The sequence below is a fragment of the Syngnathus leptorhynchus genome, chromosome 6, assembly GCF_054491065.1.
Source record: "Syngnathus leptorhynchus isolate UIUO chromosome 6, UIUO_Slep, whole genome shotgun sequence".
Classification (NCBI taxonomy): Eukaryota; Metazoa; Chordata; class Actinopteri; order Syngnathiformes; family Syngnathidae; genus Syngnathus; species Syngnathus leptorhynchus.
The window spans coordinates 16,268,581-16,292,243 of NC_141200.1; the positions used below are offsets into that span (position 1 = coordinate 16,268,581).

Here is a 23,663-nt window from a genome sequence, read left to right on the forward strand (position 1 = left end):
CATTCATTGCTCTCGCCTCCAAGTGAACTTGCGTGGAGGAAGGAGGGAGTTTGGAACACACATAGCATCCCTCCTGTGTGTGAGCTCTCACACTGAACTTCACATATCGGTACCAAGCGTTGGTTTCGTATGGGTTTCTGGGGTCCCATGACCAGTCCTCGAAATTCTCATCATGTGACCATCTTCTTCCACGAATGACACTGTCCATTGGTCCATTCAGATGAGCCCACAAACCATAGCACACTCCAACCACAGCGCAGCATAGAATCCACCTGGCATATGGAATTCCGTTGCTACTAGGATGGCAGAGACACCGGGACATCTCCTCGCCTAGCGGAGTGGGGATCGCTGAATTCTTCACCGACGTTGAGACGTTCCACCCTAAACGATGAAACTCCTTTGAAGTCGGCCTTCCCCACCACTCCGAATGAGGGGTCCAGCACTCTCTGCAACTTGCAGTGGCTGAGGTGAATCCAGCTGGGCCGTTAAGCAATCTTTACTGCAGTGGGGGTAGTCAGCAAGACTTGGAATGGTCCCTCCCACCGCGGGCTGGCCCAGTTCTTTCTTTTGATGACCTTGATGTAGACCCAGTCTCCTGGCTTAATGAGGTTATCAACCTGTGGGGAGAGAAGACCAGGCGGCAGTAAATTTGCATTTAACACATCTTTCATTTTGAGTGTTCTGATCATGTAATCTGCCAAGGTCTGTTCTTCATCTGCTTTTTGCAAATCTGCAGGGAACACAGGTAGTCTATATGGTCTCCCATGTATAATTTCAAAAGGCGTTAGCCCTTCTGAATTGGGGGTGATTCTCATATAGAGTTTCACCAAGTCTAGGCACTCTGGCCAGGCTCTGCCTGTTGATTCCATGCATTTTTTCAACCTGCTTTTGATAGTAGCGTTTGCTCGTTCAACCAGGCCTGCACTGGATGGGTGCCAAGCACAGTGGTTTTTTAACGTTATCCCAAGGTGTACAGCCATGTTTTGTACAACTTGGTTCACAAAGTGTGGACCATTGTCACTGTAAATGATCTGTGGGATGCCATGAACCGGTATGACGGTTTTGCAAATGGCTTTTGCCACTGTTAAGGCATCTGCTCGTTTAGATGGAACTATTTCAACCCATTTGGAAAATGCATCAATCATCACTAGGCAGTATTTGTGAGGTCCACTTTGTGTGAGTTCAATAAAATCCATGTGCATGATTTGGAATGGGTAAGACGGTTTTGGAAAGGAGCCTCACTTAGGTCTCATGTTTCCTTGTGGATTATGTTTCACACAAACAGGACATGCTTTACAAAAAATTTTTAAGTAAGCATCTAAACCAAAGGTAGTGAATTGTTGATGTATGATGGACCTCATCCCTCCTGTCGACACATGGCAAGGCCCATGTGTCGCAATTGCTGCTGCCTTAAAAAGTGATTTTGGTAAAACAGGTTTGTCATTGATGCGGTGGATATTATCTGTATCCACAACTGCACCTTTTGTCGTCCACATTCGTTTTTCCACCATTGGAGCATTGCCCTGCATGTCTGTCAGTATAGTTTTATCTATGAGTTGCGTGTCCTCTGAATCTATTAAAAAAATTTCATGGCCATGTTTCCCTGCTGCTGCTTCTTTAGCAATTTTGTCTGCAAATCTGTTTCCATTTGAGACTTCATCTGTGCCTGTGGTGTGAGCAGCACATTTACACACAGCAGGTTTAGCAGGTAAACGGATGGCCTGCAACAAGTCTTTCAACAAGGAGGCATGGGTAACCGGCTTACCGGACAAAAAGTTCATTTTGCTTTGCAGTAGCAACACATCTACAGCATGTGGAACCAGCAAGTCAATTTTGTGGAAAAGGACCACATCTGCGGATAGTGTCACTGCAAGCGCTGCTGCGCATACTGCTTGGACACAGTCTGGTAACGATTGAGCCACTGGATCTAATTTTTTTTGAATAAAATGCAATTGGTCTTAGTTTACTGCCATGACTCTGCAGCAACACTGAGGTCATAAAACCATTCCTGCAGTCTACCGTTTGCACAAACGTTTTATTGTAGTCTGGTAAGATAAGGGTTGTAGTTTCCATCAAAGCCTGTTTCAGTACTACAAAAGCATCTTCCGCTACTGGTGTCCATATTATTTTTTCTGTCATTGCCATGGGGACTCCATGCACAATATTCAGCAGTGGTTGCGTCTTTTCTGCATAATGTGGGATCCATGCTCTGCAGTAATTGCAGAGCCCCAAAAATGACATCATTTGTTTTTTTGTCTCAGGTTTTGGTGCATCTGCAAGGATTTGTTTTCTGGTTTTTTGTATCTGTCTTCCAGCAGCTGACAACGTGTGACCTAAATAGTTCACTTCCTGTTTGACCCATTGTAGTTTATTTTTGCTTACTTTATTCCCTGCTTTACAGAGATAGTGTAACAAAGCTAAGGAGTCTTCCTTGCAAGCAGCTTCAGTTTCAGAGGCTATCAAGAGATCATCTACATAAACTAGAAGTTGGCTTTTGTTTGAAATTTGAAAATCAGCCAAACATGCCATGATAGCTTGAGTGAAAATAGTTGGACTATCAGCAAATCCCTGCGGCAATCTGGTGTACGTATAACTTTGTCCTTTAAAGGTAAACGCAAACCAAAACTGTGAGTCTGGGTGGATTGGCACTGAGAAAAATGCATTGCTAAGATCAATTACTGTAAAAAACTTCTGGTTTGGTTTCAAAGTGTTCAGAAGTGTGTGCGGGTCAGGCACATTAGGTGCTCTTGTTTGGATTGCCTCATTTACTGCTCGTAAATCTTGTATCATTCGCCAATCAATCTCGTTGGCCTTTCGGACTGGAAAAATAGGAGTGTTGCAAGGAGAATCTGAGCACTTCCTAATAATCCCTCCTGACAAAAGATCATTTATGACAGGGGCAATCCCATTCATTGCCTCCTGTTTTAAAGGATATTGCTTAATTCTTGGACGCCACTCTGATCTTGGTTTGATCTGTACTGGGGGAATGGACTTTAAAAGTCCTACATCAGATGGGCCCTTTGTCCATAGCTCTTCAGGAAGCTCAGCCAATTCCCTCTCCTCCATCTCAGTCAAACAAACATTAACTAGTCAGGGAAGCGCATAAGCGCATGCCCTTCCATGAGCCACTTTACACACTGTTTGCTTCCACATGTCACAACTGGTACTGTAGCTCCACCCATCACCTTTGTCCTCATAATCAGTGATAGATTCGGCAAGTTTAATTCGGCAACCCACATCTCCCCATGTTATACTGTGAGGTTTAAACAATGAAATGTGGGGTACAGCCGACAACTTGTATTTGTCTTTTTGAGGAGCGGGCAGGAGCACAGCAGCAGCTGCAAATGACCTGCGATCAGTGTACAGAGCAGTGATTGTTAAGGTTACTTCTGTGTCACTGAGAAAACTTTCAATATATTCATCTTGTGGATCAGTGAGAATATTCATGGTGACATGTAATTGATTACAAGACATTTCTGATTCAGGTCGTGACAATTGCTTTCTGGCTTCTCTCAGTAAACTGTTTGGTAGCTTGGGATTCTGTTCAACAGAGATGTCATACGAACAGCAAATTTGTTCACCTGCTTGTGCAGCGTATAAATCAACATCTCTCACTCTACATGCTCGCATGCCACCCTTTACTGGAATTATTGCAATTCCCAATCTAGTCATCAGATCTCGACCCAGCAGGTTTATGGGGCATTTTGGGGATAGGACAATCGAGACTGAAGCCATGTTTCCAGTTTCATCATCCCTTACTTCAACTGGGTTGGAGATACTCTCCTTGTGTACCTGCCCATCAGCAGATTTCACCCAAATAGTATTTTGGGAGGCCTTTAGATTAGGGACTTTAGTTTTTATTACGGTTTTACAAGCCCCGGTATCACACAAAAACTCTACATCACTTCCTCCAATGTTTAAGGTAACATGTGGTTTTTCTTTTAATGTACTCAAAATGTCCCATGCTGTATGGACATCTACTATTTCTTCCTCTGTAGGAGCACAAAAGGTCAAAGGGGAGGAATCTAGTCATGCTGAGAATTTGGCTTTACCTCTGCCCCTTCCTCCACCCTTTGATTGGTCTTGTTTTGCATATCGACACACTCTCGCAAAGTGTCCTCGTTTCCCACAGTTCCAACAGTTGTCAGAATCTGATGGGGGTTTTGAATTGTATGGTAGCCTACGACCCTGTTGACCTCTTCCTCTGCCCCGTTGGGAGCCTCGGAAGAAGACTGTTTTATCTTCATCTAGGTCCTCATCATCATCGTCGAGATGAAATACATCAGAACTTTTGCCTTTTTTGATCACTTTTTCAGCATGTCTGGCCCACTGCATGGTTGTTGTAACACTAGCAGTGTCCACTTCCACCATGTGTTTCCTCACCCAATTGCCAATTTCAGGACGGAAACCAGTGAGGAGTGCATTTTTAAACTGTTGCTGATAAGCACTCTCAGCTGCATCATTAAATGGGATGCCACTATGCACCCTAAATTCTTTTTCAAATCTCAAGCGAAAATCATCAGTATCTTCCCCAGGCTTCTGTTTTATTCCTGCTAAATGACCATAATTCGCTCGTCTTTGAAATATATTTTGCACAAGATCATTCCATTGTGCTGCATACTCCCCTCTCAATTGATTTCCCTCAACAGGATAGGGGAAAGGTCCTTGGTTATTTCTACCTGTATAATTTCCTCTAACCTTGGCCCAGTCTTTTCCCAAAGAAGACATTGCAGCTTCTCCTGCCTCATGCCCATTCAGTCTATAGGAATGTATGATTCCAGCCATGTCTTCTGCCCATTTATCTGGGTCTTCTGCAACAGGGGTAACCCCTTCAACTGCTTTTCTTGCCTCTTCCAAAGTCCATGGCCGAAAAACATATGTATGTAGAGGGTAGCCTTCCCCTACAATAGGGTTTGGCACCTGTATCATTGGGCACACATCAACATTGTCTAAAGTTTGAGAAAATCTAGCAGCATTGGTCATAGTTCTTGTTTGCACAGGACTTCTAATTACGTGACCCTGACCTTTTTTGCTATTGTATGGGGGAGGGTGCAGGTCTGTTAAACTTGGATACAAGTTTTGCACAGGAGCGGAAAGTTCTTTTTGCTCCTCTGCTTGAGCTGCGGCTGAGACAGCGCGCCTGGGCACTGTAGCCTCATTGTCTTCCGGCCTGACAAACATACTTGCGGCCTCATCACTTTTCACCTTTATATTTTTAGTCTTTTGAATTTGTTCTCTTCTCTCTTGTGAAGCTTTCAACCACACTCTAGCACATTGCAATTCTCCCTCTTTTCTTTCCTTTCTCAGTCCTTTTGTCTTCCTAGCCACACTCTCCTCCAAAGCATCAACCACTATTTTCCACACTTCAACTTTCAACTTCCCTTCTACTCCATACTTTTTCTTCCACTTTGGCATGTATTGCATACAATTAAGAAATCTACTCGCCATGTACTTCTCATCTCCTGCAAGAGCTAGAGATTTACCGTTTTTATTTCCCATCTTAACTTGGTTTTTCAGGATTTATATAAAATAAAAATTCTTTCTTTGAGGATCCTCAATGCAGGTTTAAATTGACCGTTCAACAACAATTGCCTCTTAGTCAAATTATCCTACCAGTCACACACTCAACCACACAACTTAGCGCTTTTTAACTTTTAGGCCTATCTCGGATGGGTGCAAAAACCCTTCCAAACAGCTAGGAAAAAAACGGACAAAAAAGAACTTACGCCCTTCTCCAATTAAGAAAAAGAAGCTCTGCCTTTCTTAACACGTTCCATCCACTGGGTCTAGAACCCTAGCTGTTTCTTAGCTTGGACAAACCAAACCGTAAACCTCATAGCTCGGACAAACCAAAGCCGTACATCTCATAGCCGGGACAAACCAAAGCCGTATAGCTTGTGCACCTTTAACTTTTTACGCGTTTACAATGTTAGGGCTTTAACTTACTTTGTCCCCTGGTTCGTTGCACTGCCGGATCCCGTCAATCCGCCGCTGTCAGACGAAGGCAGACCTAAGATGCTGGCCCAGCGAAGAATTCACTCCCCAGGACTTTCTTAACCAGGTCCACCTAATAGACGCTGGCTCGTCGACGGAAAGCAGCACGTCGTCCTCAGTCGGTCAGCAACGGGTATGTTTGGGATCCGGGTCACGGCACCAAAATGTAAGGGATGTTCTAACTCTAACTTATTTTGCAAGAACCACACGAGAGACAATATGCCCTTTGAACACTTGCAAGTGGAGAATTTGTTCGTTAGTGTAGATACAGCAATGTCCGAACAAAGTCTGCCGTTGAAGTCCTGCAAGAGAGTCTTTATTGAGAGAAGAAGGGTGGGGGTGAGAGTCAGCCAAGGTGGGGGTGACATTTGACATGTGTGTTGGGCACCTCAGCAAATGATTAACCACTTGGGAGGGTCCCAGTTTATCGCTCCACGAGGCCGTGGACATAAATCCTAGTGGAGCAAAACAAGGACGCCTCCACACCACCTGGAAAGCTTCAACAACTGAATTGTTCAACTGTTCAGAATCACGGGAAGGTAAAAGGTTCAAACAAAGTTCATCATTCTAGTCTACATCCCAACATAATCATACGATAAAGATAGTTTATAAACCCTAACAACGTGGGTTTGGTAACCGGCTCTTTATTTCACAAAAGAGCTCAACATTTGTGTGTGTGCTCCACGCAAGCGCCCTGGATTGCTCTATCATTATATATGTTAAAGTTAGAAGTACACATTATTATGGCTAAGTATGATTATGTGTTAAGTTGATCATTACTAGACAAGATGTATGTGTTATTGATGTTGCAATGTTTAATCGATCCAACATGCATTTAACATCGTTGTTCCATCTATACATGAATGTATTGAATTGAGAGGAGATGTCAAAGTCAAAGTCAGCTTTATTGTATTGACAAGAAGAAATTGTTCTTCACATGCCAAGACACACAAAGAGATCGAAATTGCGTTACCCACTATCCTACGGTCACAAGACATAACAAAACATCCAAAAAAACAACACAAAAAGTAAAAACAAGAAGGCACATACAATGAATAAACAAGAGCGACGAATAAATATAAATAAATAAATAAATAAATAAGCGGAGCAAAAATTGAGCAAGTGTGCATCTAGCAGACAGTCAGAATATAGCATGAGAGTAGTGCAAGGCAGCCAACGCGGCCCAAAAGGTCAGGACGTTATGCAGCCGAGGGCGGAGGGAGGAGTTCAGGATCCTAACAGCCTGGAGTATGAAGCTGTTGGCGAGTCTGGTGGTGCAGGAGCGCAGGCTTCTGTACATCTTCCCAGAGGGCAGCAGATCAAACAAAGTGTGAGCGGGGTGACTCACATCACACACAATCGTGGTCGCCTTGCAGTTGAGACGGGAGGTGTAAATGTCCTTCAGGGAGGGGAGTAAAGCATCAATAATCCTACAGGCTGTGTTCACTATGCGCTGCAGGGCCTTCATGTTGTATTCCGTGCAGCTACCACCCCCACACAGCCATACAACTGGAGAGGATGCTCTCAATGGTGCCACGGTAGAATGGTGTCATGATTAGAGATGCACCGATCCGATATCTGGATCGGATATTGGCCCTGATAACAAAATAGATGGATCGGGTATCGGAAAATACAGTCGATCTGTGGGCCGATCCTTTTCTTAATCTTTTGGGACGCGGGCTACGTCATACGTCAGCAGCACGCGTGCCGCATGCCACGAAGGTTTTCTAAACAAACGCAAAGATGGAGCGAACGAAGGAGTTAGCTGTGTGGAGGTACTTTAAACTGAACACGCCAACTACCTCGACGGCAGTTTGTAATGTCTGCAAAGCTAATGTTGCCAGGGGTGGTGGTACTACTGCCAGTTATAGTACCACCAATTTAATTAAGCATCTCCAGAAACACCACGCAACGGAGCACCAGCAGTTCCAGCAGTTGAGTAGATCAAAGAGAGCGGGAGGTGGAACTACACAGCAGTTAACGCACCTAATGTTTACATGTTAACTATTTCTTTTAATATTTGATTACTGTGTGCTTGATTGCCCTTTCTATATTTGCCCAGTACAGTTTCAGCTGCAACATTTGTATTTTTTTAAGATGTTTGTATCCTAATTTACTTGAATTTAAATGCTGATACACTTTATTGCTGCAGTTGCACAACTTTTGTTACAAATAAATAGTTCATTGCATTAATCTTGTCACGATTAGGAAATGGAGCAGGGCGACCAAGTGCAGCTTGGACCAGGGTTTATTGGAGGAACTCAAAACAGACTCGGCAAACTGACATGACTTGACAAAACGATAACATGACTGACTAACTGAAACAGACTTGAAAACGACAGGAACCAAAAAGACATGAAGACAACACAACAAAACGACAGCAACCGCAACAAAAAGACAATGATCCGACGGGGCATGGGGGGCAGACAGGACTTATATACATGACAGGTAACAAGAGGCAGGTGAGCATAATCAAACTAATCAGGGGCACACAGGAGGGGAGAGGCGAGCACACAGACCGAAACCATGACAACAGACACATGGAGGAACGGCTGGGTACAAGACGTGACAAATCTGCTTTATCTTGTTACATTTTGTTTTAGGAAAGAACTGTGTAGTCATGCCTGATGCTATTGCCTTTAGTCTTTTCTGTTCCACATGTAGAGGTATGTAGCTTGTTAAGTCAACCATAATATTGGATCAGTATCGGGTATCGACCGATACGCAAAGCCACGGCATCGGTATCGAAACTGAAAAAGTCGGACCGGTGCATCTCTAGTCATGATGGCTGGTGGAGCACCTGCTCGCCTGAGTTTCCGCAGGAAGTACAGGCGGCGCTGGCGCTGAGCTTTCTTCGCCAGTGATGCAGGGTTAGTGGTCCAGGAGAGGTCTTCACTGAAGTGCATCCCCAGGAATCTGGTGCTGCTCACTCTCTCCACCAGAGCAGTCGATGGTCAGTGGCAGGTGTTGGGTGTGACCCTTCCGGAAGTCAACAAAAATATCCTTGGTCTTGCTGACGTTCAGCTGGATGTTGTTGTCCCTGCGCCACGTGGCCAGAAGGTCGACCTCCGACCTGTATTGAGTCTCGTCACCCTTGGTGATGAGACCCAGCAGAGTCGTGTCATCAGCAAACTTCAGCATGTGGTTGCTGCTGTAGGTTGCAGTGCAGTCATGTGTCAGCAGGAGCTAGTCCAGAAGCCAGTTGCAGAGGAAGGTACTGAGACCCAGTTTGTCGAGTTTGCAGATGAGACGCTGTGGTCATCATCATCGGCGGTCACTCGGGACGAGTATGACTGTCTTCTTCTCAGGGTTGTCTACTTGTGGGTCCGCAGGTGAGCGTAGAGGCCGATCCGAGATCCACATATTTTTGTGCAGTATGGGCAGGGGAAAGTGGTGATGGGTTGTGGGTGTGCTGGAGTCTGTTTTTGTCTTTCCTTACGGAGTTGTCGTTTGGTTTCTGCGACACGGGGGAGTTCCTTTTTGTGATGTGCTGCACCTTCTTGCACCGCTGCCCTCCAGAGGTTCCTGTTCAAGGCGATGCGCTCCCAGTCCTAAGATGTTATTTGGAATTTCTTGAGATTGGTCTTAAGGTTGTCCTTGAAACGTTAAGGGGCTCGCGGACCTCTCTCCAGCTGGGAGTATAACATCTGTTTGGGGCGGCGGGTGTCAGCCATGCGGATGAGATTTCCTGTCCTTCGGAGTTGGTGCTGCATTATTAAGGTGGTGATGCTCGGTATCCTGGCTTCCTCCAGAATGCTGATGTTTGTGCGTCTGTCCTCCCATTTGATCCTGAGTATTTTCCTCAAGGTTCTCTGGTGGTGTTGCTCAAGAGCTCTTAGGTGCCTGCTGTAGGTTGTCCATAATTCTGCCCCATAAAGTAGGGTGGGGAGAACCACAGCTTTGTAAACCAGGAGCTTGGTGTCAACCCGGAGGTCTCTGTCTTCAAAGACTCTTTTCCGGAGTCTGGCCTACACTCCACTGGCATAGCTCAGGCGATGGTTGACCTCAGAGTCAATGTCCGCTTTGGAGGCGAGAAGGCTGCCGAGGTAGGGGAAGTGGTGAACATATTCAAGTGCAGTGTGTACACATTTATGATGGGCGAAGTAGATGGCTGGTTGGGTGGGGGTTGATGTAGCACCTGGGTCTTCTATGTGTGCACGGTCAGACCCAGGGCTCTGTATGCCTTAGCAAAGGAGTTCAGGATGCTCTGGAGGTCTTCTGCAGAGTGTGCTGCAATGGCATTATCATCTGCATACTGGAGCTCCATGACCGTGGTGGTTCTGATCTTGGTTTTGGCTTTGAACCTGTTAAGGTTGAAGAGCCTGCCATCAGTTCTGTACCAAATTGGGATTCCGTGTGGAAGTTCTTTGTCAATGAGAGGGAGTATGGTGGTAATGAAGATAGAGAACAGGGTGGGTGCAATGATGCATCCCTGTTTGACCCCTGTCTCTACAGTGATACAGTGAAAGGCTCAGTCAAAGAGCTGTTGTTGAGCACTGTGGCTGTCATTCCGTCATGTAATAATCGCAGTATTCTGACGTATTTATCTGGGCAACCATACCTCAGAAGGATGCTCCAGAGGGCCTGGCGATCCACCGTGTCAAAGGCCTTTGTCAGGTCTATAAAAGCCATGAACAAAGGCTGTTTATGTTCACGGCATTTCTCCTGGAGTTGGCGTGCTGTACAATGGTGTTGAATGCAGAACTGAAGTCCACAAACAGCAATCTCACATACGAGTCTCTTTTTTTTCCAGGTGGGTGAGGGATGAGTGGAGGGCAGAGCATATAGCATCCTCAGAGGATCGTTTGGCTTGGTACGCAAACTGGAAGGGGTCAAGGGTGGGGGTGGGGGGAAAATGGACCTGATGTGCGTCATGACAAGCCGCTCAAAGCACTTCATGATGATGGGAGTCAGCACCACGGGGTGGTAGTCATTGAAGCAGGATGGAGCAGGTTTCTTCGGCACAGGTATGACGGTGGCAGCCTTGAAACATGATGGGACGATGGCCTGCTGCAGGGAAATGTTGAAGATGTCCGTGAAGACCCCCAAGGGTTAATAGTGATATTAGTGGTGATAATCAGCTGAAAAAATGAGCAAAACAGGAAACAACTGCATCCTGTAGCAGAGAACAGTCATGCGCAATGGTTGCTGTTTTGAGCAAGGTTGCCAGGCAACCAGTGGTTCCCAGCTGAAAGTCAGGTGAAGATTGCGCAACCCTCACATATCAGCTGAGGGATCCGCTGAGACAGCATTACTAAAATATCATCTGAGGTCATGCATTCCTAGCATACCAGACATTCCACACATTCCAATGAGGTCATGCCTTCCTCTCAGATGAGGTAATGCCAAAGGAGCTGACGAGCCTATAAAAGATTGGCTTCGGACGAGAAAAGGGCTCTTCTTCCTGGTCAGGGCGATGGCCCTGACGCTGCCCGGAGTAAAGAACACTTTTTAGACGAAGATGGATTTTTCATTAGTTTTGAGATTGGACCAAAATCTACTAATATGAATTTCTAGAATCTTCGAATTGGACTTTGTCAAATTCTAAGCTTATAGATAGGCTAGGAGAGAGGACTTCGGACCATCAGGAAACGGAGATGCCATTTTCAATGCGTGGTCCTCCTCCTGAAGACTGCCTCTCTATTCAAATAAAATTCGGATTTTGAAACAAAGGAGAACTGATCACTCAACTTGTTCAACCAAATAGCATTTTAGACCTTTTGTCTCATCTTTTACCCTGATATTGGTTCGTGGAATTACTGTTGTTTGTTCGACTTGTAATTATTTTTCTTGCTTATTCATTACATTTATTTTAATCCTTAATTCAGTTATTGATTATTTCGTATTAACTATGTTGAACATGGTTTTATATGCAGTAATTTTGTGAAGGCGAAGGCCTTCACACACATGTTATTCTACACCATTCACTTTCTTGTGTGAAGGCGAAGGCCTTCACACTTGTTATTCTACTCCATTCTCTATTATTATTATGATTGTGTGAAGGCGAAGGCCTTCACACTTATGTTATTCTACTCAATTCTATATTATTGTGCGAAGGCGAAGGCTTTCACACTTATGTTATTCTACTCCATTCACTTTATTATTCCTGTCCTTTTTTAGTGTGAAGGTGAAACATTTACCGATTTTGCGTAATTAGCAAATTTGTGCCTTGAAATTCCCCATTGATTCTGAATGGCACATTCAACATGAGACATTTTCCCGTGGTGGGTTCGATTCTCACATTGGGCATCTTGTCATTACACAAATTCATGCGCTTGCTACCATTTTGCCCCACATTAAGCAAATTCCACCGTTTCAATAGAAGGACACTGGTTAGCTCAGTTGGTAGAGCATCAGATCCCAAACCTTAGTGTCGTGGGTTTGATCCCCACATTGGGCCACTTCATCAATATCCTCTTTTATTCCCTAACTCCTTTTTCCCGTTTATTTTTTTCATTTATCTTTATCATAATTTATTTTCCATTTTATTCAATTTATTTCATAATTTCTCATCGTTTATTTCCCATACACATCAGTTTACCCATTTTTTTTATTCAACATCATTTATCATCATTAATTTCCCATTTTCATTTTTCGTAAAAAGTAGAATAACAATAGTGTGAAGTGTCTTCGCCTTCACACGCAATTTCTCCAGAAATGGCAATTCTAGTTATTAGTGTGAAGGTGAAGACCTTCACACTATTACTAGAATTTGCAATTTCGTGTTGAATGTGCTATTAAGAATGAATGGGGGATTTTAAGGCACAAATTTGCAAATTACGCAAAACCGGTAAATGTTATAAACAAATAAAAATCGGTTAAAGCATGTGGGAGTAGTTAGGTGTCAAAAAAGTGGGAGGAATAAAGTAGGATAATAATAATAATAAGAAGAAAAAAAATAAAGTAGAACAACAATAGTGTGAGGGCCTTTGCCTTCACACTAACTAGAATTTGCAATTCCTGAAGAAATTGCGTGTGAAGGTGAAGAAGTTGAATAAATACTCAGGGAATGCTGAAGATTGATGTTGAAACGAGTTGAATCGGTTGAAAAATGTAGAAATTAGAGTGAAAAAAGGACATTTTGGAAAATTTGGTTGAATTTCATATTTGAAAATGTGGAATTTATGGTAAGTGTGAATTTGGGGAATAGGGAGGAAGAATATGAAGAGTTGAAAGTTGGAATGGGTTGAATCGGTTGAAAAATGTAGAAATTAGAGTGGAAAAAGGAAATTTGGGAAAATTTGGTTGAATTTCAAATTTGAAAAATGTGAACTTTTTTGCTAAATGGGAAGGTGTGTAATAGGTAGGCAAAAGATGAACAGTTGAAAGGTGGAACGAGTTGAATCGGTTGAAGTATGTAGAAATTAGAAGTGAAAAACGAAATTTTGTGAAATTTTGCGAAATTATGTGAAAATTTTAAATGTGAAAACGTGAAATGTTTTAATTTGGCAAGTTCGGGAATGTCCCCAATGTGATTTGAATGTGTTGAATTATGTGAATTTCAAACTGGAACAACGTAAATGTGAAATGTTGAAACTGCCGTTAAGAATGAATGGGGCAAAAATTGCCGGAAATTTGTGAATTTTGTGAAAACGGAAATTTTTTGAATGAAAAAAAATGTGAGCAGTCGATTCCTGAATATTTGGAATAAGTGAAAAGTGGAACGGAGTGAATCGGTTGAAGTATGTTGAAGTAGTTAAGGGACAAAAAAACAGGCACAACAAAAAAGTAGAATAACAATAGTGTGAAGGTCTTTTCAAAAATGTCCTTTTTCCACTCTAATTTCTACATTCTTCAACCGATTCAACCCATTCCAATTTTATTCACTTTGTTCAACTTATGCTTACCATATTCACCACCTTCAAACCCACTTCCACTATGCTTCCACAATTCAACCCTTGACCCCCACTTCCAGTGTGGCGGCCATCTTGGATTGAACCTGAAGTGACCCCAATGAACCCTGAATGGACCGGAAGTAACCCTAGGTAACCCAGAAGTGACCCCAAATGAACCGGAAGTGACCTCAGGGAAACCGGAAGTGACGCTTAATAGACCGGAAGTCACCTCAGGTAAACCGGAGGTGACCCCAAATAAACCGGAAGTTACCTCAGGTAAACCGGAAGTGCCCCTAATCAAACCGGAAGTGAGCAAAATGAACCAGAAGTGAGCAAAATAAACCGGAAGTGACCCCAAATAAACCGGAAGTGACCTCAGCTAAACCGGTAGTGGCCTAAATTGAACTGGAAGTGACCCAAATAAACCGGAAGTGACCTAAATTTAACCGGAAGTGACCCAAATAAACTGGAAGTGACAATGCCACCCCATTCAATGATGCAGCTGAGAGTGCTTATCAAAACAGTTTAAAAATGCACTCCTCACTGGTTTCCCCCCTGAATTAGACAACTGGGTGTGGAAACACTTGGTGGAAGCGGACACTGCTTGTGTTACAACAACCATGCAGTGGGCCAGAGACGCTGACAAAGTGATGAAGAAAGGCAAAAGTTCTTGTTAGGGTTTATAAACTATCTTGATCGTATGATTATGTTGGGATGTAGACTAGAATGATGAACTTTTTTTGAACCTTTTACCTTTCCTTGACCCTGAAAAGTTTAACCATTCAGTTGTTTAAACTTTCAAAATGGTGTGGAAACATCCTTGTTTAGATAGTCATCTAAAATGCTCCACTAGATTTTATTTCCACGACCTCGTAAAACAATAAACTGGGACCCCTCTGCACTGATTGACCAGTTGCTGAGGTGACCACCAAACATGCCAGATGTCACCCCCACCTTGGCCACTCTCACCCCCGTCTTTCTTCTCTCAATAAATACTCTCTTGCATGAATCCAACGGCAGACTTTGTTTGAACATTGCTGTACCTACAGTGACGAACAAACTCTCCACTTGCAAGTGTTCAAAGGGCATACTGTCTCCCGTGTGGTTCTTGCAAAATAAGTTAGAGTCAGTTCTGATGCATTTCATCTAGATGATGATGATAATCATCTAGATGAAGATGCAACAGTCTTCTTCCAAAGTTCCCAACGGGGCAGAGGAAGAGGTGGAGGCCAACATGGGCACTGGTCAAGAGAGTGTCGTCGTAAAAAAACAAACCAATCAAAAGGTGGAGGATAAAGCAGAGGAAATGCCAAATTTTGAGCATGACAGGCTTCCTCCCCTTTGACCTCTCATGCTCCTACTTTTGGTTTCGAACATTTTTAAGGTTATTAGAACTCCTTTACATACAAGACGTATGACAATGCTGATTCTATGCCTAACGACATATGACCAGGGATCAAGTTATGTGTGCACACTGAAGTTAAAATTTGCAAATCAAGTGGTAAAGAAATACAACTTGTTTCTAAAAGATAAATAGAAAAATTAGAATGTGCTGTCCTCGCGTGCGTGGGTGGGACCAGGTTTATGATCGACTGCAAGAAATGACCAGCTTGTGACGAATCATTGATGCCGGGTCCCCTCCCCTCGCACCCGAGAGCTGTGCATGTGTGTGCATATGTGTTAAACTGATAAAATTGGCTAAACCTGTGTGCAAAGAAATATGTTAGACTGTGGTCTATTCAATTGCACCGCAAAACAGAAACAATTTTGAAGAATTAAAAAAAAAAGAGAGGAAAAGAAAGAAATCTGTTTGTAGGCAGAATCTGGTTTACACTAGCGCTCATTAGTGTCTCACCCTGATAACAAATTCGAAAGACAGAGAAAACATGTTTTCTGGAATTGGATGAAGCAAAATTGTGGATTTCACACATTGCAAAACTAGATTTGAGAAAAATAATTGATTAGTTGTGTTATAAGAGTCTACAAACTTCTATATTTTAGTTAAATCCGAGAGATTGAGTTGGTTAATTTAAAAAATGAAATAAATAAAAATTCTGATGAATTCGCCAGCTGTTTTTTTTGTGTTGGTGAATTGTTCTATCTGGAACAATAGGAATAATTAGGATAGGGATTGTGTTGAGAATGGTATATGAATGTTGTGTGGAGGACTTGGATAAATTGAGACCAATGTGATGAAAAGACTCCTCTTTGGTGACTGTGTGAGATGCAAATGAGCAGGGACTAATGATTTCCTGAATGAAAGGAAAATATAGGTTGAATGGTTGAAGTTGTTGGAGACTACTCAGGGAAATTAGTGGAGCAACTTTGACGAAAGAGTGATTTTGTGCAAGTTAAATGCTTTGAAAACAAAAATCCCAAAGAAAAAGTTGTTGCTAATTACTGACGAAGCTATGAGGAAGTGGTGTGGGTGTTTCAAAGGGCATGCGCTTATGCGCTTCCCTGACTAATCAACGTTTTTTTCACTGATCAAAGGAACCATTTGCTACAGGACTTAACACCCAAATCCAACCGAGATCAGAGAATCTCCTTTAAAACAGGAGGCAATAAATGGGATAGCCCCTGTCATAAATGGTCTTTTGTCAGGAGGGATCATTAGGAAGTGCTTGGATTCTCCTTGCAACACTCCTGTTTTTCCAGTCCAAAGGGCCAATAAAATTGATTGGCGAATGATACAAGATTTCCGAGGGGTAAATGAAGCAGTACAGACAGGAGCACCTAATGTGCCTGACCCACACACGCTTCTAAACACCTTTAAGGCAGCAGCAATTGCGACACATGGGCCTTGACATGTGTCGACAGGAGGGATGAGGTCCATCATACATCAACAGTTCACTACCTTTGGTTTAGATGCTTACTTAAAAGTTGTTTTGGAAAGCATGTCATGTTTGTGTGAAACATAATCCACAAGGAAACATGAGACCTAAGTGAGGCTCCTTTCCAAAACCGTCTTACCCATTTCAAATCATGCACATGGATTTTATCCAACTCACACAAAGTGGACTTCACAAATACTGCCTAGTGATGATTGATGCATTTTCCAAATGGGTGGAAATAGTTCCATCTAAACGAGCAGATGCCTTAACAGTGGCAAAAGCCATTTGCAAAGCCATCATACCGGCTCATGGCATCCAGCAGATCATTTACAGTGACAATGGTCCACACTTAGTGAACCAAGTTGTACAGAACATGGCTGTACACCTTGGGATGACGTTAAAAAACCACTGCGCTTGGCACCCATCCAATGCAGGCCTGGTTGAACAAGCAAACGCCACAATCAAAAGCAGATTGAAAAAATGCATGGAATCAACAGACAGAGCCTGGCCGGAGTGCCTAGATTTGGTGAAACTCGATATGAGAATCACACCCACTTCAGAAGGGCTAACACCTTTTGAAATCATCCATGGGAGACCATATAGACTACCTGTGTTCCCTGCGGATTTGAAAAAGGCAGATGAAGAACAGTCCTTGGCAGATGACATGATCAGGACACTCAAACTAAAAGAGGTGTCAAATGCAAATTTACTGCCTCCTGATCTTTCTTCCCCACAGGGTGAGAACCCCATCAAGCCAGGAGACTGGGTTTATATCAAGGTCATCAAAAGAAAGAACTGGGCCAGCCCACGGTGGGAGGGACCATTCCAAGTCTTGCTGACCACCCCTACCGCAGTAAAGATTGCTGAACGGCCCAGCTGGATTCACCTCAGCCACTGCAAGTTGCAGAGAGTGCTGACCCCTAATTCGGAGTGGTCGGGAAGACTGACTTCAAAGGGGCTTTATCGTTTAGGGTGGGGCGTCTCAATGTTGGTGAAGAATCCATCGATCCCCACTCCGCTAGGCGAGGGGATGTCCCGGTGTCTCTGCCATCCTAATAGCAACGGGGCTCCATATGCCAGATGAAACTTCTGCTGCGCTGTGGCGTTCAGATGAGCTCATAAAGCATTATGAGCTCATCTGAATAGACCAGTTGACAATGTCAACCGAGGAAAAAGATGGTCACATAATGAGAACTTTGGGACTGGTCATGGGACCCCAGAAACCCATACGAAACCAACACTTGGTATCAGTATGTAAAGTTCACTGTGAGATCCCACACACAGGAGGGATGCTATGTGTGTTCCAACCCCCCCCCCCCCCCCCCTTCCTCCACAAAAGTTTACCTGGAGGCCAGAACAATGACTGTCACTGAAGCAAAATGCATGGCCTCTGTGGGAGGGCTTTGGATTTCAACACCATGCTGTCACAGTCAGTGATGCTACCCCTACCGTCCTGGACTCACAGAAAAGAACCTGTGATCGAACTCTTTTGGATTAATGTCAACGCAACTATTGAAGGACGAACATTGCCGCAAGTGGCCTACAGAGAGAGGCCACCGGGAGTGAACTACACGTGCTACATCCAAGGGAATACAACCCACAAATGCATTGACAATGACTGCTCTCCAGGAGGAAACTGGATGTGAGCTTTGGATATCACTGCTGAGTGTCAGGATAAGAGAGCCATTTCAAGTGGTGAGGGCTCTCCTACCAACATCGCTGCACCATCAAACGGAACCTATTTCATACAGAATGGCTGGTGGCTTTGTGGTCAAAAGGTTTGTCCGATGCTGCCCGCCAACTGGACAGGAGTGTGTGGACCAGTGAGGGTAACTGACCACACCTGAAGATGCAGCATCATCAGATGACAACAACACAACTCTTCTGGATGTCGACAAAGGGCTGTTGCGACCTTTGACACTCATGACCCTGTCTGGGGTCAATGATGGACAAAACAGAGCGATTCAGGCTATTGAATAAATGGTCTTGCAAAACAGGATGGTTCTGGACTTGATGACTGCAACACGAGGGTTCCAGCAAGGAAGCAGATCCACCATCGACAGCATCCCTGCCCCCAGTTCAAATAGAGGCAGAATAATCCTCTTCCCCCTTGGTGGCCATGTAGTCTACCCTGGCCACTGAAGACGACAACCGCGCGGCAGACATTTCCAGGTTCTCCCCGGACGAAGCAGTGCTGCAAAGGGGGTGAGAATTGTGCTCACCCTCCAACAGTGGGCGTGCCAAGCCCCCGACGCCTGAGCAATCACAAGCAATTTTTGTCTTGAACTGTTGTTTTTAATAACATTCTGGTCGCCTAAGGCAGAGGGACCGTGTGAGATTTTTCCTGCATTATAACATCTTGCCGCAGGTTTTTTGCTCACACACTAAATTTGTTCTACGTAGATTGCGTAGATGATGTTTGGCCGCACAAGTTTTACAGGGACTTAATGTTTTAGCCATCGAAAATGCTTCGCAAGTGATGGATGCAATGATGTACAGTTTCTGTGTGTTTTTATTGATCTATTTATTATTATTATTTTTACTATTCTTCTTTCTTCATTATATTTTCTTGCTTATGTTTGTTAATCTGGGTGACATAATCATATGATAAACAAGAGGGATATGTGAGGGTTAATAGATTACTTTGATCCTATGCTTATGTTGGAATGTAACCTGTAATAATTAACATAGCTTGTCCTGTTTTAACAAAATACTAGAACAAAGTTTTAAGATCCTTTGAACTGATTGACCAACTGCAGAGGAAGCAATCAGAGGTGTTCTGTTTACACAACATCGTAAAACACCTGCTGTGACCCCCTGAGAGGCCAGGGGTTCACCCCCACCTTGGCCACTCTCACCCCCACCCATTCCTCTCAATAAATACTCTCTTGCATGGATCAAAGGTCAGATTTAGTTCGAACATTGCTGTACCTACAGTTACGAACAAATTCTCCACTTGCAAGTTCTTAAAGGGCATACTTTCTCCCGTGAGGTTCTTGCAAAATAAGTTAGAGTGGGAACATCTCTAACAGGAACCCTGATAAGGATTTCTACAGAAATAAGAGGGACATTGCAGCTGTTACTGCTTGGTTTTTAACACTAATAAGATTCATTTTGAATTTAAGAAATAATATATAACGTGTTGCATCCTAACACTCGCGCAGTGCTTCCATTATGTCCTTAATTAAAAATGACATGAATAACTTACCTGTAGGTTTCAGTTCTGAACACATCTGCTCTGCCAAGAGTTTAACACACTGAGAGCCATCACCCATTTTGTCTGGTTTCCACCCTTGAAGGAGTCCTTTATCGACTAGAATATGAATGATGGCAGAGATCAGATCCTGTAAGAACTATGAAAAGACAACATATCTCAGATGAATATGAAAACAATTATATTTCTATTTCTTTCCCTCACCTCTGTTAGTTGCTCAGAGGTGACAACCTTAGAGCATGCTCTGTTCCGGCACATAGCCATAACAAGAGGAGCCCGTTCTTCTGCAGTACCTTGTAGGGTGTCTGCAAGGAAGATGACTAATTGCTCGCGACACACTCCTGAAGTGGGGGACGTACTGACTTTGCCAGCTGCTGTGGTTCCAAAGTCAATACTACACATGCATTGGTATAACCTCCTTATCATAGATTCTGATGCCAGCATGCACATGGAGGCCTGGGAACACAGAAAGATCAGATATTGCATGTGGAATACACGTTTTTTTTTTATCATTATTATTCATGCAATACTAACATTACTTGGACTTAGAAAAACATTTAGTTTTGATAAATAGCTATAAAGATCAACAAAATATGTTTATTTGTTTCTCATGTATAATACTACCTGCAGCATCTCAAAGGTCAGTGTGTTTCCTGGTTGTGTTATCTTTTGGGCTTTTTCAGGAATCACAGCATTGCCCTGAAGGCGATCAAACACTCCTTCAATCACTGGCCGATCTTCGGGACGGAAGCGGGACAGTCGCTTCTGCACCACCACACACTCAGTGTTGCCCATGGTACATCACATTTGTGGCATACCTGGGTAGACAAACATTTGAGGTTCCACTATTTACAAACTCCTTTGTCCTCGTTCCTCTGTTTACATGTTACATTATTTAACCAGATTCTTTCGAGATTACTCAAAAAGATGTGCGAGGACGAGTAAAGGTTTGGATAAAGAAGTAGTGAATCTCACTACATTACTTGTCAGGACATCTGCCCTCAAATGATTTCTTTGCTCTTGCGATAAGATTCATCACATCTCCGTAAATTACATAAGGCAGTTCGCATCAGATGACGCATCTGAGGAAGACGTGAGACAGTCGAAACTGTCAGCAGGTAATATCTAAAATGTTTCACTTGCCTGAACAAAAGGACTGCCTTATATGATTTCTTTGCTGCTTTAACTGCCAAAACTGGATTCCACTTCCTCCCTGTTCTGAGTGTTTACCCGTTTTCCCTCACCCTGTGATCTATGAACTAGTTAAGCATTGTTTCCATATGAACAAGTCTTGATGTTGGTAGGAAAAGTACACCGTTCCCATAAGCCTATGTTGCTCAGGTTCCTGAGCAAGCCCAGCCACTGTTTTAGCTGTGCCTCCCAACTATTTAGGATGAAACGTGACCCCACAGAGGTCACGTTTCATCCTAAATAGTTGGGAGGCACAGCTAAAACAGTGGCTGGGCTGTACCACAGTCTGAGGGTTTTTGTTGGCTTTTCACAGACTGTTGGTATTGGTTCATTATTTATGAGCAGTCTCTCATTAGCTACGTTTATATGGACTCATTTCTTTGGATTAAGCGCCTGATCGGAATAAAAAAAAAATGCTTCTTGTACATACCTAAATTTGGATTTTCTGACACAATCAAGCCACCATTCTGATCAAGGTTTTATTCCGAACTTGTTTGATTGATAATCCGATCGGCTCGCACGACAACACTTATGTAACAAACTAGCGACACGGTGGCACACTGGCTAGCAAGTCTGCCTCACAGTTCAGAGGTTGGAGTTTCAAATCTACATTTTGTCCTCCCTGTGTGAAGTATGCATGTTCTCCTCATGCCTGTATGAGTTTCCCCCGGGAACTCCGATTTACTTCCACATCCCAAAAGCATGCTTGGTAAGCACTCCAAATTGCCCCTAGGTCTGTGAGTGCGTGTGTGAATGGTTGTTTATATCTGTGCGCCCTGCGATTGGCTGGCAACCAGTTCCACCTGCTGCCCATTGATTGTTGGATAGGCTCCAGCATGCCGCGACCCCTGTGGGGACAACCGGTACAGAGGATGGATGGATTGTAACAAACAGTGTTTACCACGCATGTTTGTAACGTCAGTATATGCATTTGTTATTCCTGGAGGCTATTTTGAAGCAGACCGAGCAAAAGACATGGCAAGTGAAAGACTGAACTGGTCTGGAACGTTGCAGGAAGTGCAACGACTTCGGTTTCTCCTCCTATGCTACAGCTTCTGTTTCTCCTACTAGTATTTTCAGTATATTTAGTCGATATGCGCATGTCAAAATAATTAGTTCTGATCTCATGTATAAAGCATGAAAATGCAAGTCCGAATCAGATCAAGGTTTTCAGTGTCCATGACAACAATGCATGCAATCATAATTTTGATCCCAACTGATTAGATTAAAGACATTTTGTCCATAGCTATTCCATAAGTCTTTGATAATGGACTGTTTTGTCTGGTTTAGAGGTCACCAGCTTTATTGAAATTATTGTGTGATTCATGCAAAGGACTACAAATTTAATATACATTTGATATAACAAATACAGTGAAGCCTTGGTTTTCGAACGTCCCGGTTCTTGAACAAATCGGTATTTGAACAAAAAATTTGAGATTTTTTATGCTTCGGATGTCGAACCTCGCGAGATGAGTCGAGAGGACCCGGATGCCAACTGACTTCGTTCGCTAATATGTTCTCGTTACTTTGAGGATTGCATAAACTCTAATAATGCCTCCAAAGGAAGCAAGTGGGAGCAGTAAAGCCATCCTAAAACACAAAGACGCTCCTAAAGCAATGAGACAGTGAGCGCCCGGAAGGCGCCCTGCGGTTGCGTGATTGGACCAAATTAAGCTCCCTGCGCTTTGAAGTCCACTTAAATTTTGGAAAGTACATTAGGACTTAAAAAATATTTTCAAAATTTTAGCGACCAGCGCGGTGCAGTTCCGCGGTCGGCGGCGCGCTAGGTTGCGCGTTTGCGGTGCGCTGCAGTTGCGCGATCGGACAAAAAAAAATAAGGTCCCTGCGCACTGATTAAATTTTGGAAAGTACATCAGGACTTTAAAAATATTTTCAAAATTTCAGCAACGGCTCTGTCACAATAATGGGACCAGCGCGGTGCAGTTGCGCGGTCAGCGATGCACTACGGTTGCGCGTTCGGCAGTGCGCTGCAGTTGCGCGATCGGATGTGCAAATGAAAAAATGCTTTAAAAAGGCGGGGGTTTTGAATTGGAACGAATTTTTTTCCCATTATTTGTAATGGGAAAATATGATTGGGAACAATTCACTTCTCGACCAGCCTTCTGGAATGGATTGTGTTCGAAAACCGAGTCTCCACTGTACACTCAAATTCCCTTGAATAATACTGTGGTATATTTTTGCCTGCATGGCTCTCTGTATGTTGCATTCACAGGTCAAGCACAAGCCTATTTGTGTGGACAGGGTGCTTTGGTTTCAGTAATGTAGATGCACGACAAATTTTAGAATGACCAGTTGTTCGGGACCACAAGAACAACCAAGTTGTGGGCATTGTAAGGGCAGACAGCCAACACATGCAAGGGGTCTCAAAGCGTAGTTACTATTCAAAGCGATAAGATCATGAGTCTCGCCAGGTATAAGAAAGGCGTTGCCTGGCAGACGGGGGGCTTCTGAACATCGTGTCTTTGGGGCGTGAGAAAACATCTTCTGACATCGGCTAAATAAAATCTTTTTCCAACCAGCCGTGTGTCCCTGAAGCATTTCCTTCTTTAAAGACAGCATTTTTCAGCAAGTGTT

At 43.5% G+C, this 23,663-nt stretch overlaps 2 protein-coding genes across 2 annotated transcripts in view; one reads left to right on the top strand and one right to left on the bottom strand.

Moving 5' to 3' along the window:
- Positions 1-23,663, top strand: part of LOC147056179 (uncharacterized) — a 232,473-nt gene that overhangs the window by 204,060 nt on the left and 4,750 nt on the right. The window lies entirely within an intron of this gene.
- The window catches only part of meak7 (MTOR associated protein, eak-7 homolog), a 72,244-nt gene that overhangs the window by 27,950 nt on the left and 20,631 nt on the right, over positions 1-23,663 (bottom strand). The window contains exons 2-4 of the mRNA XM_085913794.1: positions 20,502-20,695; positions 20,082-20,333; positions 19,872-20,016 (exon numbers count right to left, since the gene is read on the bottom strand). Coding sequence (XP_085769920.1) covers positions 19,872-20,016; positions 20,082-20,333; positions 20,502-20,672 — 568 coding nt within the window. The 5' untranslated portion in view covers positions 20,673-20,695. The remainder of the gene's footprint in view (positions 1-19,871; positions 20,017-20,081; positions 20,334-20,501; positions 20,696-23,663) is intronic.